Source organism: Fukomys damarensis, unplaced genomic scaffold (assembly GCF_012274545.1).
Source record: "Fukomys damarensis isolate Sample0158 unplaced genomic scaffold, DMR_v1.0_HiC HiC_scaffold_3, whole genome shotgun sequence".
NCBI lineage: Eukaryota > Metazoa > Chordata > Mammalia > Rodentia > Bathyergidae > Fukomys > Fukomys damarensis.
In genome coordinates this window covers 32,331,628-32,352,209 of record NW_022900915.1, presented here as the reverse complement: position 1 = coordinate 32,352,209, position 20,582 = coordinate 32,331,628, and the positions used below count along the sequence as shown (strand labels likewise).

General features: G+C 37.0%; 1 protein-coding gene across 1 annotated transcript in view; it reads right to left on the bottom strand.

Annotated features, from left to right (window-relative positions):
- Nucleotides 1-3,512: 3,512 nt before the first annotated feature.
- Pcsk1 (proprotein convertase subtilisin/kexin type 1) overlaps nt 3,513-20,582 on the bottom strand; it is a 44,694-nt gene continuing 27,624 nt past the window's right edge. The window contains exons 10-14 of the mRNA XM_010621853.3: nt 13,149-13,382; nt 12,106-12,263; nt 10,657-10,790; nt 7,185-7,346; nt 3,513-5,471 (exon numbers count right to left, since the gene is read on the bottom strand). Coding sequence (XP_010620155.1) covers nt 5,091-5,471; nt 7,185-7,346; nt 10,657-10,790; nt 12,106-12,263; nt 13,149-13,382 — 1,069 coding nt within the window. The 3' untranslated portion in view covers nt 3,513-5,090. The remainder of the gene's footprint in view (nt 5,472-7,184; nt 7,347-10,656; nt 10,791-12,105; nt 12,264-13,148; nt 13,383-20,582) is intronic.

Sequence of the window (20,582 nt, the reverse complement as noted above, 5' to 3'; positions counted from 1 at the left end):
TCTTCTGCATCTATTGAGATGATCATATGGTTTTTGTCATATCAGGTGGAGATAAAGACCATCTATTCAAATTTTCTGTAGGCCTTTTATCATGAATGGGTGTTGAATTTTGTCAGTTGCTTCTTCTGCATCTATTGAGATGATCATATGGTTTTTGTCCTTGACTTTGTTAATATAGTGTATTACATTTATTGATTTATGTATGTTGAACAATCCTTGCATTCCCTGGAATAAATATGATTTGGTCAGGGTGTATCATCTTCTCAATGATCTTCTGTATTCTGTTTGCCAGTATCTTATTAAGGATTTTTTTTATTACTGGGGATTGAACTTGGGTCCTTGCATTTGCAAGGCAGGTGGGGGCCACTGAGCTAAATCCCCAGCCCTCTTATTGAGGATTTTTGCATCTATGTTCATTAGGGAAATTGGCCTGTAGTTTTCTTTTTTGGTTTTGTCTTTCCCTGGTTTTGGAATCAAAGTAACACTTGCTTCAAGGAATGAATTTGGAAGTATTGCTTCTCTTTCAATTTCATTGAAGAGTTTAAAGTGTAGTGGCAATAGTTCTTCTCTAAATGTCTTGTAGAATTCAGCAGTGAAGCCTTCTAGACCTGGGCTTTTCTTTGTTGGTAAAATTTTAATTACATTTTCAATTTCACTGAATGTAATTGTGGTGTTAACACTTTTTATATCTTCTTCATTCAACTTTGGAAGTTCATGTGAATCTAGGAATCTGTCCATTTCTTCTGTATTTTCCATTTTGTTAGAGTACAGGTTTTAAATGTAGGTACTGATGATCCTGTGGGTTTGTTGTGACTTCACTTTTTCATTCCTAATTGCATGAATTTGAGCCTTTTTCTATCCTTTTTTGATAAGATTGCCTAAGGGTTCATTGATTTTATTTATTCTTTCAAAAACACAACTCTGTGATTCATTGTTTTTTTGCATCATTTTCTTAGTCTCCATTGTATGATTATATATAATTCTTGATCCAAAGGAAGCCTGACTTATTGGATCAATCTGTTGCTCTTCTAACAAGTATATCACATTACAAGATAGATCAAGGAGTGATGATGAAGAAAGTGACAGTAATTCTTGGCACTTTCTGAAGCAGTTCTGGAAGTCCTCTTTTGTGTCTTATGAGATGTGATAAAAATATAATGAAAGTGGTTATCAAGTGCCATCCAATGGAAAGGCAGGCTCATGAAAACATTATGGTGTATCCTGATCTACTTTCTGCACTAGATCTGCCACCATTTGACTGTTGGCTCTTTCCCAAAGTCAAATCACCATGTTTTAAATATTTTAAATTAATTCAGGATGTTGAGGCAGACAAGACAATGCATCCAAAGATACCCACAATAAAGGACTTCCAGAACTGCTTCAGAAAGTGGCAAGAAAAATGGGATAAGTATGCTTGAATGAGGGGCGTTATTTAAGGGGGTTACTGGTGAAAGGTTTTTTACTGTTAAAATATATATATGACAGTTATCAGATTCAATTTAAAGCTGCCGCCATACTCACCCTAGTTCTGGGATTACAGTCATGTACCACCACTCTTGATTCATAGTTATATTAAATAAAAAAGCGAATGGAAGACAGACATATCTCCAAACCATCCTGATGGGAAGCTTTCAAAATATCTGCATTTGGAGGACAAAAGCCAGATAGAGCAATCTTTCTGACATTCTTGAAAGATTATTATAGTTCAACTGGATGACTATATTTTAGGAGAAAAAAATGGCTTCTGGGGAAATACCATTCTTTATTAATAGAAAGGCCCAGATTCTAAGATGGTGGGTGGAAATTCAAGGAATGGACTTTTGAAGCAGAAAAGCAAGTGTGAGGGCAGGAGATCCAAGTTGGAGACTGGGCATTTTGCGGAGGGAAGCCCAAAAAGGATTTAATGCTAGAATGCTTTCCTCTAACCTGTAAATCAAGGAACTATTACTGAAATGCTGCAAATTTATCTCATGTACAGTGAGTCCATTTAATTGTAGCTTATAGTTATTTTCTCTCTCAACATTTCAGTAACAACAGCTATATAATTTTGTGTGTTGGCAAAAAAGTAAAAACCTAAGCTAGGAGGGGAAAACAGAACATTATTTTTCAAATAGATGTTTAATTTGCCTCCTAGAAAACCAATTTTCTTTTTTTCCCCCCATTGAGATTATTGGTACATTTTAGGTATACAGTACAGAAAACCAATTTTCTTAAAAAGGAATTAATTAACTTTTGTGTAAACTTTCAACATTTTTATAGTCCATTTAGGAAACACAGAAAGACAAGGCAATCCTGTTTCCTTTGGAAACATGAGCTTTTTTCTTTTTGACCTTGTGAGAAACCATTTATTCTTCTGATTTATAAGCATATTTTACATATTTTGGTTAATAATACATGAAGTATGTAATGTGAGAGTTCCCTTAAGAACACAAAGACCACGCATATCAAACTCAGTTATACATGGTATTAGGATATTAGACAAATGTCACTTAATATTACAACACATACATATTATACTTGTTTCATTGATGGGAACATGCCTTTTGAAAATATTTTATTGGATGAAACTTTCTTATTCTCAGGAAAACTTTTGGTTCTTTCATATAATTTATTTTGCCTTTTAAAATTCTGTTTGTTAAAAGCATTGTTACATTATAAATACCTGTAAAGAAAATATAGCTTAAAATTCCAAGGGAAATATATATTTCCTCTTTTACATTTTCACAAAAATCCGCACAGGCATTAAGAAAGACTGACAAAAATATTTAATGTCTGAACACTATACTCCAGGTTGGAAACATTCAAACATGTTTTTTATCTCAATATTAAAGCTTCTCTAGATAAAACCTTTGGCTATTGCCCAATGAGTTGGTTGGGGTTTTAGCCAGATAAAGATACTGTTAGGAATAATTAAAAGAAAGTGTCATGCATTTAGCATTAGATTAGGAATGGGGAAAGGTCGAGTTTTAACTCTCTTTTATTACCACTCAACGGCATCTCTAGCTCATCTTAGTCTTTATTTATTTATTTATGTAATTGAATCTGAATCTGATAACTCAAGACTCTTTTTTAGTTTTAATAACTATTGAACACCTTACAACAAACAAGATGTAAAACTTCCCAAAACAGAGTAATGCTATCAGTTTTTTAGAAGAACATCCTCTAGACAAGGGCATTGCTCTGGAAATAGCCTTGCTGTACAAGTCAGGTTGTGTGTACTTCAAGTCAAAACAAATGAGTTATCTTCCTGAACTACTTCAATGTCATGGATGACCTTATGATGTTCAAAATTTGTGGAAGATCTTCAAATGGCCGCTCAGTGGGTGACTTCTATCATTTCATGTGACTGCAGCATTTGAGAGCATCTTGAGAAAAGGAGGCTAAGAGATTGGCAATTAATTAATAGTGGAAATGAATATTCAGGTGACACGAGGTTGAATGAATGTGTCAAACTGGATTTCCTTTCTTTCTATCTTTTTTTTTTTTTTTTTTTTTTTTTTTTTGGTGCCAGGGATCGAACTTGGGTCCTCACACTTGTGATGCAGGTGCTGGAACTACTGAGCTAAATCCCTGGTCTTCAAACTAGATTTCAGAGGTACTTCCTAAAGTGTAAAAAGTAACTAGTTTTTTGCCTGTAAATGTAACTTAAATTAATTAGATTATAGCAAACTCATAATAGTTAATGATAAACTTGCCTGAAAGAAGTTGAGGATAGCTTTTTTTTCTTTTCTACTACATTTGCACTTTGAACATATTAGCATAAAAGTGGGGAAATTCAAATGCCTATGGGATGTTGACCAGTAAGGAATAAGGTGCCCCATCTAAGTAGGGTAGAGCAGGCCAGAGGGACCTGGACCTTAAATCCAACTGGGCAGCTGCTACTCAGTTTTAACTGTTTCCACAGATGTATGTAGGTCTAAATATCCAGTTTTATTCAAAACTTTATATTTTCGACAATATCTCATTAAAAAAACATTCTGAATGCCAAACAGATGCTATCAGAGGAATCAGTAAGGCCTATGGGCTGCACTTCATGTCTTCTGACTTGAAGGAAAGAAGCAATTTGAGGAGAATTTGGATACTACCAGCTGGAAGATGGAAGAAGATCCTCTCATATCCAAAAATGAACACTCAGTTTCAAATATCCAGACTAATCTGTTCTAGTGACCATCATTTTTTAAATAAGCAAAATCACTCCCTGGTTCTCCCCATTATAGATATTTTCCTGTTATTACACTGACTTTTCATATTAGGAGTGGTTGGCTATTATTATTATTATTATTATTATTGTTATTATTATTATTAAGCAAATTATGAGTATAAATTTACTGAGGAAATGGTATATATTAATCTCTCAATATTGAATTTGTGGCTGAGAAAGGAGACAGGTAGGGAAACCTCCCAAAGAAAGAGAACAAGAGGAAGACCAGGACATGCAGCATGTGTCACAGCCACCTTAGATCTATAAAGGCTTGCAAGGCATGTCAAGCATGCAGGAATGTTCTGGAACCCATCTTACCAGACAACCAAATTTCAAGGTCTGTTTCTGGGTCTAGAAGATCCAGATTTTTCTCCAAAATGCCTAGATTGTCACTCCCACAATGAGTAGTACTTTGAAGTAGAAAGGTCTAGGTTCTAGGGTATGGGCCTAGTTGTGAGCTTTTTAATTCGATACTTTGTAAATGCTTCTTTAGCATCAAAATTCAAAGAAGCACATGGCAAAGATTTTTTTCGTATTAATGGATCTCCCAGGCTTTCCCCTTCTTGTATGGAATGACATCGGCAGGCTTAGGGAGGCATTCTAGTGTTGCATGGAGTCATGTGTCAACTGTGACTCCAGAAAGAACAAAACACTTCATTTGTGCAGGCAGGGAAGACATATTTTGAAAGAGCTATGATCAAGTCTGGAAGCTGGATTTCCTATCTGAGCTCATCTCCTTCAAATGTACAGTTTGGGGAGGAAAAGGAAAAGTACCACAAAGGATATTATAAGCATAGAATCAATGACAAAACAACCACTTCAGACACAAGCAAATTCTAAGGGGGAAGGAAGATGCGTGAATATTTCCAACTTGGGACCACATACTTGCTTAATTTTCCTCATTCAGAATGTCCACCAGAGCTTGCAGCAGCCGGTCATCTCTGTGCTTATAAGATTTTGTGTTATAGAAAACATCCACGTAGTTGTTATAGAGACTGTCCTCAGAGTCTTTAAGCTGGGAAGGTTTGTTCAGCTTTTCCAGGGCTTTGTAGAAATTTTCATAAGGGATGTTGAGCTTTGCACTTGAAGACTTCTTTGGTGATTGCTTTGGAGCTGAGTTTTTACTGAAAGCACTTTGTAGGAGTTGCAGCATGGCCTCGGAAGGGGCCCCCTCCACCTGCTCATCCCATTTATCCCCCACACTGCTGCTGCTGCTGGGGCTTTTAGACACCAGGGGGTCCTCACTCAGGTTCTGTTGTGTGGGCTGCTCCTAAAACACAGAATGCCACCAACACAGGGGAAAAAGTTCATTATTTATAGCCGAGCAAGGTAGCTGCAGCCCTAGCACAAGCCCACTGCGTGTTCCCTTGAAACATTGGGGAGCAGAAACAGAACAAGGTTTAGAGCCACACAGACTAGGGTTTCAACCCTCATTTTTCCTGGCAAATCTTTTAATCTCCCTGAATTTAACCTGTAAAATGGGAATCAGAATACCTCCATTTCTGGTCCTTTTCAAGAATGAATGAGATAACATTGTTAAGTGCTCAGGATATATTGCTTTCCTTCACTTGCTATCCTGCTATAATAGAATCCATCTCGAGAAGATAACATTAAATATTTAATAACTCATTTATAAGGCATCAACCAGTTGCAGCTTTCTGGAGGCCTCCTACCCAGTTAGAAGCTCCCCAGTTATAAGTAGGGAAGAGACTGAGTGGTATTGACAACCACTTCAGAAGCAGTCACTCCCTGGACCTTCTGCAGGTACCAAAATCTTTGTATATTCAGGTCCTTTAAAGAAAACAGCAGAGTATTTTGCATACAACCTATGTACGGCCCTCTATATACATTAATCATCTCTGAATTACTTATAATATCCACTAGAAGGTAAATGCCATGTAGAGTCATTATACTGGGTTATGTAGTGAATAAATGGCAAGAAAAAGTCTGTATATAGTTCAGTACAGGCACAATTATTTCCCCAGTATTTTTGATCTGTAGTGGGTTAAATCTGAGGCTGTGGAACTCAAAGGTATGGAGGCCCAGCTGCATCTCACTGTTTTAATAATGAAAGGTTTCTGTTAATGCCTCTTAAGGAATTTCAGAGGGAGAAACCCTTATGAAGTATCAGCTTTGGGAACTGAAAAGAAGAGGACCTTGGAACTTATATCCCGGCAGGAAGCTACTTAGTGGAGTATAATTATGATCAGAATCCAAGCCAAGACCTTCACATAGTTTATAAATTTCCTGAGTAAATGCTATGTCTTTATATCTTCTAAAATGTCCAGCGTGGATGTAACTAAAGCAGATCATTATAGAAATTTTGAAAATTTACCTACTACATCTGAGGAGCTATGCTAGACGCTAGGTGATTCTAAAATAAAGAAAATGTGGCCTCTGATCACCAGCCTATAAAGGAGAAACCAGCAGCTTCCAGAGGCTGAGACCCAGGAGTGCCAATGACTTCCGTTAGCCTGAGAGAAGATGTGATTCCATAGCTCTCCTGGGGATTGCCAGGATGTGTGAGCTTAACATCGCTGACTAAAGAGAAATCGGTGAAAAGAAGCCTATGCATTATGGCCACCTGGGCCTTTGTTTTCTTTCTGCAAAATGGACATACTAAGGTCCATACTTCTTAGGTTTTAAAGATTACAGATTGAAATGAGGCAATGGAAACCACTGAAGAACTAAGGGCAGTACAAACGTTAGCTATGTGTGATCATGCATAAAGACAGCTTTATTTATAATTTGCTGACATAAATGGTTAAGATTCATATTGGAAATTTTATTGTGAATTCAAAATAGCTTCTGGATATGAAAAAATAATTTTCCTAGGGAAATGAACAGCTTACCACTCTGCATATTTCCTCCTTCCTATGCATATTTGGCCCATTCCCTGCCTAAAAGTGAGGTGCACAGCTTCGCTCACTGCACTGCTCATGAGAGTGCAGAAGAGAACGTGCCAGAAGCAGGGCGCACAGACCTCTCGTGCATCCACCATCTTCTCCACCCCTCTTCTGTCGTTCTGAACGGTGTTGTAAGATGTGTACACACGAGGCTGTTTCATGTGCTCTGGCTGAGAAGAGGTCCCATGCAAAATCAGCTTCCAGTTCACAATTCTCCCTTCATTTTTCACTCTTCCAGACTAGTGAATAAACAATGTGTATGTTTTAGTGTGCCTTTTGAATATAAGCATTCAAAATAGCAAAAGAGCATTTTATACTTAAAATCTTACTTTAGGACCCACACATTCTATGTTCAGAGCTCTATTTCAAAAGAACCATCAAATTCGCTCTTCTATAAAGGTTGCTATAAAACTTTCTAGTTTTGATAATTTAAAAACTGATTGCTCCACATCACTGGTCATTCGAGAGATGCAAAACAACTCTGAGATTTCACCTCACCCCACAAAGAATGGCTGCTATCAAGAAATCACACAACAACAAATGTTGGTGCGGTTGTGGGGAGAAAGGAACCCTTCTCCATTGTTGGTGGGAGTGCAGACTGGTGCAACCATTATGGAAGTCAATCTGGAGATACCTCAAAGAACTAGGATTAGAGGTTCCATTGGACCCAGCCATCCCTCTGTTGGGTATCTTTCCAAAAGAATTGAAAGAATCATATCACAGTGATATATGCACACCCATATTCATAGCAGCACAGTTTGTAATAGCTAAAACTTGGAAACAGCCCATCTGCCCATCAGTTGGAAACTGGATAAAGAAGATGTGGTTTTTCTATAAAATGGAATACTACTCAGCCACAAAGAATGAGAAAGTAGATTCATTCATAGGTAAATGGGTACATTTTGAGGATATACTCCTAAGTGAAATAAATAAGTCACACATATGCAAATACCGAATAGTTTCTCTGGTGTGCAAAACTAAAATAGTACTCAAGCTCCTAATGGGGCAGTTAGCAATGTGAAATAGGAAGAAAAGGACCAAAGGTGTAGGGACAGGGAGAAAGATAGGGAAAGGGAAATAAGGGAAAAGGAAAAAATATGAGAAAATGTAAAAATGGAATTAAAGTGTTTGAAGGTGGGGAGGGGAGGAGGGGGTGAAGGGACGGCAGGGACAAGGGGAAAAAATGAGAGCCAAGACCTGGCATGTAGAGGTACAAGATCCCAGTAATGAATGTAACTGTACTGTCTACCTAGAGTGTACCAATAAACTCAATTAAAAAAAGTAAATGTATGCGGCGATTTCACTTCCAATATTCAGAGAGGCCATTATATAAGGACTTTCAAATGGAAGTGGCAACATGGGCATGGAATAAACGTTCGGAGCTCTGAAACAAATGTCAGTTTATATCGTGTCCTAATCAGTTGTAAAATAATGATGGAACATCAGAAGAATGAAACATGAAAAACAACCGATTAATTGCTCATAATCAAGCATCTAACTAAAAAAGAAGATTCTATACAAATCTTTTTCATATTGGTATATCCTTAAAAAGCTGGCTGTACTTGAAATATAAAATATCTAAAACAAATCTAAAAGTGTAGAATCAGATTTTACACATGATATAAAAGAGTCCCATCTAGCGAAATATATTTTCTTAGTATCCTAGATTGTGAAATCAAGTTCAAGAATTGAGGAGAAGTTCCACAACAGGATCAACTACTGGGAACATTATTTTGCTATCTTCTGGGAATAGAACTTTTTATGACTTTAATCTCTAAGCCATAACTCTAGTAATCTTTAACAGAAAGCTGTTCTCAATGGTAGCAAGTAACAATGACTACACAATTTGTATTGGTCAACATTTTTAGAAATTTAAAATAAATTATTTAAAAAAATATGTAGAGATGGAAATTTATACTGCTGATATTTATTGCAGTTTATTTCAGGAGACCTCAGAATATTATTCATTTATATTCTCACCTACAGAAAATAGATAAATTATGCAAAAATAAATTGGCTATATTTAGTTTTTTGTCATTCACTCTTGCGCTGTCCTTTCATTTTGATGATTGTGTGTTAAAATTGCAGAAAGATGTCAAATAGTGTTAGTACAGGTTGTGTATCCTTTATCTGAAATGCTTGAGACCTGAAATGTTTCAAATTGCTGATTATTTTTTTTCAGGTTTTGGAATATTTGTAGAGGCTTCATTAGTTGAACATACTGAATCTAAAAATCTGAAGTTTGAAATGCTTGAAAACCCAATGCTTCTTGAATTTCATGTCAGCTCAAAACAGCAAAATGAAAAATGTTTTCCATTTGTTTTATAACTAAAGGTGGAAAAAAAAGTCATATTAAGTAAGATATCTTGCCTAACCTGAAGCTACTTCTCCATAGCTACTGCAGAATAATCTTAAGAATATTTTCACGTGATGCCAGCAAACTGTCATGGCAAAGCATGTGACTATCTTCATGAATGTGGTTGCTTCCAGTGGTCACAGAGCACGTGACTAGTTGACCTTAGACCTGGGAACTCCTGGATTTGCCCCATAGTCTGTCATGCTGTTTATTAATTGTTATGGGCTGTTTCTAGATGTACCTCCAAGGCCTCATGCAGATGAGGTAGAACTTTGTTTTTCAGAGGTAGTTGAGTCTGGAATGTGTGATGCTAGGGTTAAGGGTGTGTGATTACTAAACAACTACACCTGAGTGATTAGTTTGGCACCAGCCTAATCCTGGTAGTCTGAATAAGATAAAAGGGAAGAAAGATGCTGTCAAAACCTCTTGTTGCCTTTTCTACCCTGTTTGCACCATGTTGTTTCTCCTCTCTGATAACTGTTTGCCATCCCTGCCTTGGAGCCAGCCAATTATGGACAGAAATCTCTATGAACTATAAGCCAAAAATACTCCTTCCCCTCCAATTTTGGGTGTTGAGTATTTTGTCTCAGCAATGACAGAAAAGTAACTAGCACAACAGGGATTTTTGGAGGTGGCTGGACCTAGGATGTGTGATGCTGGGAGAAAGGATGTGGTGCTAGGATTGATTCTTGGTGTGATGCTAGGATTAAGGGTGTGCCACTTTGGGTGTGAGTGCTATTTGCCCTAAGAGTGGGTAGCCTGGATAGAATATAAGGGATAGAAAGAAGGCTTGCTGCTTTGCTTGCTGCTACTTTGTCACTACTCTGCAGCTTTGCTGACTTCTGTCTGCCATGAACTGTATCTTCTCTGCATGCCCCTCTGCCATGCTACCCTGCCTTGGAGTCAGCCAATTATGAACTGAAACCTCTAAAACTATGAGCTACATAAACCTTTTGTCTTTTAAGTTTAGTGTTGGATATTTTGTCTCAGCAAGGAGACAAGTAATTAAGAAATCAACATACCTTTTCTGCTCTCTCATAGTATGGCTGGCTGGTACCTAATCTTAAATTATCTATGTATACAAGTGGTGAGAGCTTCAAATACTACACTATACTTATACTAATCAATGGTCAAGTTCTTTCCTAAGTATTTAAAAGTGAGTGTGTTTTCTTCATCTTCACCTTAATACTTACCATATCTGCAATTCTCAAAATCCAGGTGCCTACAGGGTTCTCTCCCCAAGTGTGAACAGACATGAAGTCCCAATTCTTAAATCCATTAGGGGATGTGTCCCGCTCCCTTTCAGCCAACAGTACAGTGTTGGTTCCTGTTTCCACACAAAAACATAAATGAATCAATTTCCTAACAGCTCACATAGTATGATACATTCCAAAATGAAAGCTAGGAGAGATTGGTCCTTCTAAATTTGCCAGTATAAGGCCAGGATAGAGACATAAAAATGCTTTTTTTCACAGTACTTAGCACATTGCCTTCATATAATAATTTACTTTACAATGCTGTATGAAACTAAACAATAAATTAATATTTTGATAAAGGTTTGTTTTAATAAGGAGAACTCTGAGAACTACCTTTATAAATTGAACCAAGTAAGAGTCAAAGATCTAAATTATATTTTAGCGGCACTATTATTTTGAAATATAAAAAGAAATATTGATAATTTAGTTATTTGAGTCTAGAATCTAATGTGGATATACAAATCAACTTATCATTTAACTTATTTAATGATTAATCATACAAATAACTGAATTAAAATATATTAATTTAATAATCACTTATCTTATAAAAGGTAATACTAGAAATAATTTAAATTTCAAAGTCCAAACACTCTATAGGTTAATAAATAACATTTCATTCAAAGTAAAGGATTAAATAAAAAAGGTATCCTATGATAATTCAGGCCAATTACAAGACATCTAGATGGAATAACTCTAAAATTAATGGCACTGACTCAAAATCTTCAGGAGTTTATATCCTAGAAAGTGTTCACAGAAGCATCTCATCTTTGCTTATTTATCACTTCTAGAAATTGAATATGGTCAGCTGAGTCCTCAAAAAAAAAAAAAAACAACAAACATCATTGGGATAATTTCTCCTGGCTGGACTGTGATTTATGTCTCACTAGTTCTTATCACATCTGAATTAGAACTATTTCAGGAAAAGGGCATATGTCCATATATAGTACCATATGGACTTATCATAGCATAATGGGAATTTTATTAGTAAAAACCTTCTTTTATGTATCGGAATTTCTATTTTTCAACTGATTCCTTGGATGTTTCAGATAGATCTTTAAATCATGTGAATTATCAAAATAACTTTCACTAGCATAGTCCCTAAGACAAATGAGTGGTATGCCAGTAACCTGAAAGATGAACATGGTTTGCAACTGTATGACTACAGGAAGTTTTATTAATTGATTTTATTAATTAATTATGTGAATGGGCCACATTCTTTGCTTATCTAAGGGTGAGTAGGAATGAGTAGGGCAGAGGAAATATAACACCAAGAAGTCTAATGAACATGTTTTTCAGACTTGAAAATACCTCTTAGGAAAGTTAGCTCTACAAATAAAAACAATCATTGCTGTACACTTAAAATTTAGAAGAGATTCTTTAGGTTACCAGCAGCAGAAGTGAGTGTGACATGAAGGTCCCCTCTACGGGAATACTCAATTGTTGCTTCAAATTGCACGTGTTCCAGGGACTTAATAGAGTTTTCTTGTCCTTCACAAGCTCTTGTTGGAATTTCAATAATAACTTCTCCATTAGCTTTCAGGGCTCTAAATACATGAAACAGCCAGCAATGAATAAAGTGTGCCAGGTCACTTGTTTGTGCATAGGATTGTACATTAGTCTTGACCTGATACTCAGTTTGGCATGTTGTCACTCCCAGTTATAAGTGAAACCCAATTCAAGACCAACTATAAAATAATTGAATGCATAAGAAAATAGTAAGGAACATAAGTTCTTAATTAGTCCTGGACTACGTGCTGTAGAGCTAAATTCAGGCAAATTTGTCAAAGGTAGTACATTACTGCAATATCAAAAACACCCTCTTGGGAAAAAACCTGATTTTTATCTAAAAAGACTTCCATAGGCATGTTCTCAAGCCTCCCATTTGGTTTTTGGTATTATTGTGGTTGTTCTGATAGAAACAACAAAGCATTCATAGCAGATTCTGCTTCTTGACTGGATATGATGAATCAGAGGTGTTCTATGTAAAAGAAGTATAATAAAGGATCCTTCATGGAGAAGAAGAGACATGAATTGCATAGCACTGTAGGATGAGGCAAAGCTATTTTGGAAATAGGTTTTGTACTGGCCAGCAAGTGTTACTTTATCAACCCAAAGTTGCACTAAAAAAATAGGTTGAATTTAGAATGAGCATTAAACTGATAGTTGATTGGTGATAATTTGACAATATTTTTTCTTAGTGGTATATAAAATAATGTTGCATCTTAAACTTAATGCCATATAGGAGGTGGTTGACAAGAAGAAAACCCAAATATGCTAACATGATATACAGATCTTTGATCTTGCAATAATTCTCCATAGAGAGCCACCTGTCAACTCCATCTCCATTTACTTCAAAAGGGGAAGTGAGAAAACAATTAGGCAGAGTAAGAAACATTGTACACTTATTTAAAATTCCTGGAGGCACTTACCTGGGCTCAAAGTCATTGTCTTTTACAACACATTCTTTCTTCTCAGGTACACTGCTCCAGGTCTGAGGATCAGCTAAATCCACCAGAGCTTTGGCATTTAGCAAGCCAAATCCAAATCGACTATTCACCATCAAGCCCGCTCCATTCTTTTTCCATCCAGGGTTATTGGCCAGTGGGTCATACTCAGAGGTCCAGACAACCAGATGCTGCATGTCTCTCCAGCTGAGGTTCGGGCTGGAGGAAAAGTGACCCAAAGTATCTATCAGGGATAAGATGAAATTTCCTTGCAAAATCAAGTGCTAAAAGTAATACTGTCCATTCAGGTATTATAAAGAATCTTTTGCAATTTTATTTATAAGGGACAATTAATGTTTTGCTTTATTTAGAACTCAAAATGCAGCAGTGAAACTTCGACCCATAACATGTAAGTTCTTAGTCAAACCCTCAGCATTGTAGAAGTATAAACCTTTGTCCCTGATTTCTAATTATTTGTATTTAACTAGACCTAAAAAAAATTTTTTGTTATCCATGAAAAGCCTTAGCATTTTCAGCAGATAAGGCCATTGATTTTTCCAAGGATGAATCAAATTTTAAAGTCATGGGCTAGCTACCTACTCAGAAGCACATTTTATCTCTTTTCTTTATACAGGTAGCTTTTCATATCTGTGCATTATGCATCTGTAGACTTAACCAATAATGGATCTAAAGCACTTGAAAAAATGCATCTGCAATGAACATGGAGAGACTTTTCTTATTATCCCCTAACCAATACAGTATAGAAGCAATATCCATATTATTTACATTCTGTTAGGCATTATAAGTAATCTAGAGGTGATTTAAAGTACAAAGGAGGATGTGCATAGGTTCCGTGAAAAACACTATGCCATTTTATATAAGGGGGTTCCATATATTTTGGTATCTGCGGAGGCTCCAGAAACCAATTGCTGGCAGAAAACATGGGATGACTCTATATCAGTACTTAGCTACATGAGGTCACTGTTTAAAAGCATTATGCTAAATATGGTGGGGTATTCAAGAGGAAGTTCTTGTTCTTAAGAAGCTTATAATCCAGTGAAACATTAAGCCTTTTTACAGATATATGGAATAATATATTCATAACTTGATGTATTATGAGAGTTTGAAGAAACAATTTTCGTGGAATGGAAAGACCTAGGAAAGTTCTGTTGGAAAAAAACCGCTTGAGCTGAACTTTAAAGGGTTGGTAGATTAGGAAGAAGCGGTGTAGAGAAGAGGGTAGGAGGCAGCTGGAGCAAATGCACAAGCCTGGAGCCGTACCGAGTGAGGCCAGAGGACAGTCTGGTCTGATGGAGCAGGAAGAGGCAACGGAGAGTACTAAGCCAAAGTGATGAGGCCCATAAACATCACAGAAAGAGTTTAGACTTTGTTCTTTAGGCATTGGCAATCACTAAAGGTTTAGGAGCAAGAAGATGGTAAAATCAGAAGTTTCAGTAAGATCAATTTAGCAACAATTTAGATACGTTGAAGATACAAGGGATGTTGGATCTGTTGTATGATGAAGTCTTCGTTGATCACCTTATTTAGGATTTCAACTCATTTATTTTGTGTACTGTTAATGTCTGTCTCCATAGCTAGAATCCCGTCACGACAAAAGGTGTGATCTTTATCTGTCTTGTTGCCTGTTGTGTGTCAGTCACCCAGAAGAACGCTAGGCTCAAGGGCACATGCAGAGTAACTAGTGGTTGTTTGGATATTTGACTGTGCCTCTGCTCAACAGACTGTTTTAAAACTTATTACCATTGGCCACTAAATTGTATTAAGGTGTCAAACTTTTTCTTGCCTTTAAGACCGGAATTGTTTCCTTCAAGCCAATCAAACATGATTTAATAAATAATGCTCAAAGATCTCCTCTTCCTGTTCTGAATATCTGACTGTGTGTAGAACAATCATCAGGGGAATCCAGCTTAATTTAGTCCTGTCTCCCCTGAGCCCATCATGAACTGGTTATACAATCCCCTGGCAACAAGGAAGAGGCAGTGTGCATTCCTAAACAACCAGGAGTCAGGCTCCTGGTTAAAAACTTGCGTGTGCTCTTTCAAGCCTGACCTAGACAACTTTAGAGGCTCATCTTGGTAGTTCTCTGGGGAAAGACGCCCTCCTGGCACGAGGCCAGGCGCATTACCAGTGCACTGCAGCCCCTGGAGGAGTTGCAATTAAGGACTCAGACCCCCTGCTACATCATGCTCTTTGCTTATGTGCTTCCTGAGCCCTACGAATGAAGGCCTTCATTCCTAGATGGATTTGAGTCCTTGGGGAGAGGCCTACCTCAGGCCTTATTTTAAAATTCTTCCTCCATCTAATCTTTAAAAAATATTTTAGGAACTTGATTGTCATGCAATTAGGAAAATTACGCCTATTTTCCTAACAGAATTATTCTTCATTTTGTACCTGTATTTCATAAGTGAAAAGGAGTTGCTAACAATAGTGTAAATCATCCTGACAGCCTTCCTTATTAATTAGTGTGTAACAGTACCCACAATAATTACATTTCTTTAAAAAATAAATGGTGTTGCCAATCAAAGATATGTTTATAGAAAATAAGGGTTTTGAAATTAAACATTGAAATTAAGCACTGCTTCTGTTTAGGAGAGATGTAGGTAAAGTTGTCGGGAGATAAAATTCAGTAATGAAAATTCTTAGATTCCCTGGTTCAGTTTCTAAGCACACCTAGGTAAAGCCAGGTGTTGAAGATTTTTCTAACTTAGACTTTGTTCCTTTTCACCACCTACAGATTTTTTTTTTTGGCAAAGGCTTCATGCAACATGGAAAGTCCATTTGTCTGTGTTTAGACTTTAATAAATACCTAACATCAGTTCACGTTTTTAATACTGCCAAAGGTGTAAAGTGATTCATGGTTCATGTCAAAATTTTCCTCTCCTATTAAAAATTATTCTGATTCTTTTGAGTAGCCTCTGAAGACTGAGTCTACTGTGTGCCAGTTTTCTATGCTGCAGTCACTGAATATTAATGATGGTGCTACAGGCACTTATGCAAAGAATTCCTTTCTTAGTATATTTAACTCCAGTATATGTCTGTTAAATACCCTAATGGCACCTTTACAATCACAGCTAGATGAGGTTGTAGAACATAGTTCGGTATAGCAGTTGTACCTCCTGTACAGCAGGAACATTAAAACTACCTGGGGGTACTTGGTAAAGATGGGGATTACTGGCCCAACTACCTGAAGCACCGGACTCTTTAAGTTGATAGCCATAGGATCTGGGAATCTACATGTTAAATAAATGCCACAGGTGATTATTATTACATTATTATTCAAGAAAATATGTTCTGGGAAGGAAAGTATTCCTCTGTACCTATTGTACCAGGAAACTATTTTTCTCTTTCTTTTTCCTTTACCTGTTTCCCCTAGCTGCATACTCTGATTTTGACAGAAAACAGGAGAAATTTACAAATACATGTTCATTTATATCAGCCTCGGCCTTCTTAATCACCCTCTAATAGAGGAGATAAAAAGCTTTGAGCCAACATTTCTCTTCCCAGCAGGGTTATGGGAGGCAATGTATTGTGGGTGCTGATAGCACAACTTTTGGGTAAGATCTGACTTTGAATCTGTTTGTGAGTTTCCGTTACATTTCTTAACATCTCTAAGCCTCAATTTCTTTACTTATAAAATGTAGTTAATAACTTCTATGTTACAAGAAAGTTGTAAGGTTAGAACCAGTACTGTATGTAAAAGGTTAGCATAGTGTCTGGCCTGTGGTAAGAACTTGATATATGTTGAATGTCATTATTTTAGACCAGTATAGTGAAGAGTTCTTCTTCAGTTTCCATAGTTATTCCTGGGGGGATTGCACATGTTTAAATGATTTTTTCTCAATCTTGAGTATCTAGGGACAAAGGCTGGCATTCGGATTTTTTGATACAATATAGTCTAGATGTAGGCAGTCGAACAGAGTTCAGAAAACCATCCAAAGGAGAACAGACCTATCAATGTACTTTGGCGGGAAGGATATAAGTGCCCGTCTTAATAATGAATGAAATCAAAATGAAGGGAATTAAATTCTTACAAGAATTTGTCTTAGAAGATAATAGACTTATTGTCTCTTAAATTATGAACACTGTGAGAACATTCTAGAACCTACAAACCATTCCCCAGAATAATTCTATGCACATATTTTTAAGCAATTCTGCATTAAGTTGCAAAGTGGTTCTTGGACCACTTGAAAACCACCTGTGTATTTCATAGTAACAGAGATTTAGGGAAAGTCCACCAGAGGGTAATGAGACTACATAATTCTTAAGTTATTTCTGCTATGTATAGAAACAGAAGGCTTGGTGTTTTAGAACAGAATACATTTTAAAATTCCAGTTCATCTGTAAAAGTACATCGTATCTGTTTACCTAGATGGATATTTCTACTGTATTGGTCACTAGACAACCTGGGCTAGGCCTGGCTAGTTATATTTACATCTTTTTGTGGAGTATCGAAGAAAGACTCTAGATTTAAAAATTTTAACGTGGACTCTTGAAGCTTCTTATGGTTAAAATAGTCTGTGTCATGAGATTGTAAACATTGTAAGCCTGTTTCATATTTTCTTCAAGTCCGGAACCCTCACTACCAAACTTAATAATTCATGATGGGCTAGTCCCATAGGCCCTCATCTTCAGTTTCAGATCTGTGAATCTTATGAAGGGAAGTAGTTTAAAAAATGGTCTGATTTGACCTTTTCATTTTGTAGAAGGAAAGACTGAACACCTAAATTAACTGCTATAAAGTCACACAAAAGTGATACATTTAGAACTTGAAGGCTAGTGTTTCCTGCAAGACTTACTACTTGAAATATTTCTCCTTGAAGTTAGTTTGGATTTACTGATGTCAGTCTTAGCTTATGCTCACAGACTTTTGTCTTCTCTCCATCTCCTTTCTATTACAAGTATTTTCAGATTCTAATGCAGCTTTTCTGTTGGTACCAAAATCAGTTTCTGATTGATTACCTAAATTTGATTTTTCCTTATTCGAACATCTCCTCAACACTTTCAAGTAGGTAAACTCTGGGTAAAAGCCTAAAAAGTTGTCTTACTTAGCTGTTGTGGCCATCTCATTGCTGGGATACCCAGAGGTTATGCTACATCTCCACTGTGCAAGAATTTCTAGAGCTATGCCTGACATTCCTAGCAAAGGTTTAGAAACTTCATGGCTTCTCTAGGTGTGACAAAGCTTAAGCTCTTCTGTATTTCTGCGTCAGTGAACTTTGTCTATTGAATAGGACCTGAGGGGATTACACTATCTTCTCACTAGAGAATATACAGAATATACACATACCTCTAGCATAAACTCCTTATTAGATAGACTAATAGTAATTTATAAGATTTGCTATCAATATTGTACCAGAGAAGCGGGGTTGTTGCTGTGACTGTACTTGACCACGTGGTTTAGAAGTCTTTGGAATTGGCTTATGGGAGGAGTTTGGAAAGATTTGAGAAGTGGGCTAGACTGAAGGCCTATAATGCTGTAAACAGAGCTTGATGATGAGAGGTTCTGGGCAAAACTCAGAAGACCAGGGTGTTGATAGGAATGTAGATGGTAAAGGTCAAAATCAGGAGGTTTCAGTTGGAAATAAGGATTCCACTGGCAGTTGGATAAGAGGCAATGTATGTTAGTCTCTGGCATAAAATTTGTCTACATTTTGCCCATGTCCTGAGACTTTATAGGAGACTGAGGTTTTATAGGTGACTGAGATTAAGAACAGTGAATTGATTTATCTGGCAGAAGAAATATGAAGGAAGCCCAACATGCAGGCTGTGGCGTGAATACTGCTGCTTGCTTTTAACCACATTTATGAAGATAGTTGGGGGCAAAAGGTAGAGAAGAAAAATTTAATAAACTCAAATTTTAGCCTAGAAGGAACCCTGTGTAAAGTTGGGTCCAAATAAAATGTGGCTCCTAAAAAGGGTAACACCATGAAAAAAGGAAAGAAAGTACTTCGTACAAAGATAAGAATAAAGATAACTTCAGGACATCTCAGGAATTAGTAAGATCTCAGCCATGGTAGGCTTAAGAATGCAAAAGTATTGACCTTTCATTTGAAAGGAGTCTTTGGGACCCCTATTCAAGGAAGGCCTCCTAAAGAATTGGTATCCTGGGATTTACTTCATGATGCTCAGCCATCCAGGCACTCAGAGTTCCTCTAAGCCCTGTTCTAAAGGGGCCTGGCTACTGCTTCTAATGACAGCAGAACTTGATACTGTCCATGTGGTGCTACTTTTACTGGCATGCAGAATGCAAAAGTTATGAGGTAAAGGAGGCTTCCATTCTCCAAAGGAAGACCTGAGAAGCCAAACAAGTAGTCTTTAAAAGGACAGTGTGTGAAGCTGTGGGAATAAAACAGAACATGAAGTGACGACTTGAGGAATTCAGAAATTCCAGGAATATAGAATGTCAGCTGAGGAAAGCTGTGGACAATAAGAATAAGGATCAGCCAAAGAGTGAGGTCTTGTGGACCATGACCATCGAGGCTGTAGGAAGAGACTACCTAGGCCCTTCAGAACACATATTTTACCACTATGTGCCTCAGATGCTGCACATGGAGCTACATAATCTATTGCTCTGCTGGTTTTCAATCTTCCATTGGTTCAATTCTTTTCTATCTCCCTATTCTTCACTTTTGGAATGAAAATGAGAATGTTTTACTTTTTTTTTTGTACATTTTAGGGATACAGCACAGTTACATTCATTGTTGGGATCTTGTACCTCTACATGACAGGTCTTGGTTCTCATTTTTCCCCTTACCCCTGCCCTCCCTTCACCCCCTCCTCCCCTCCCCATCTACAAACACTTTATTTCCACCTTTTCATTATCTCACATTTTTTTCTTTTCCCTTACTACCCTTCCCCTACCCATCCCACCTTCCCTACACCTTTAGCTCCTTTCTTCCCATTTCTAAATGTCAGTAATCTTATTAGGTACTTTTTTTTTTTTGTACCAGGGATCGAACTCAGGACCTTGCATTTGCAAGGCAGGTGGCAGCACCACTGAGCTAATCCCCAGACCTGGAATGAGAATGTTTAACCTGTGCCACTATACCTTGGAATTACACAATTTTAAAAAAATTTTTACAGAGGTTCACAGCTTAAGTCTCAGAAGAGACTTGAACTTTTGAAAAATGCTGAAACTGCTGAGACTTTTGGGAAGGAATTATTACATTTCCAGACATTCACAGGACACTTGTATTATGTTAAACAGAAGTATAAACTTGTCATTTTTTTTTTTTTGGAGATTAAGAATGGTATAAACATATGTGTTTGGGGTGATTTGTGACCATTCATTCTGATATGGACTAAGAAATACCTAGATTAGTAGAACATGCTCCTGGGTAAGTCAAGGTCAGGGGCATAGAGGTATTGCCTTGGATAATATATATGGCCCCTCACCCA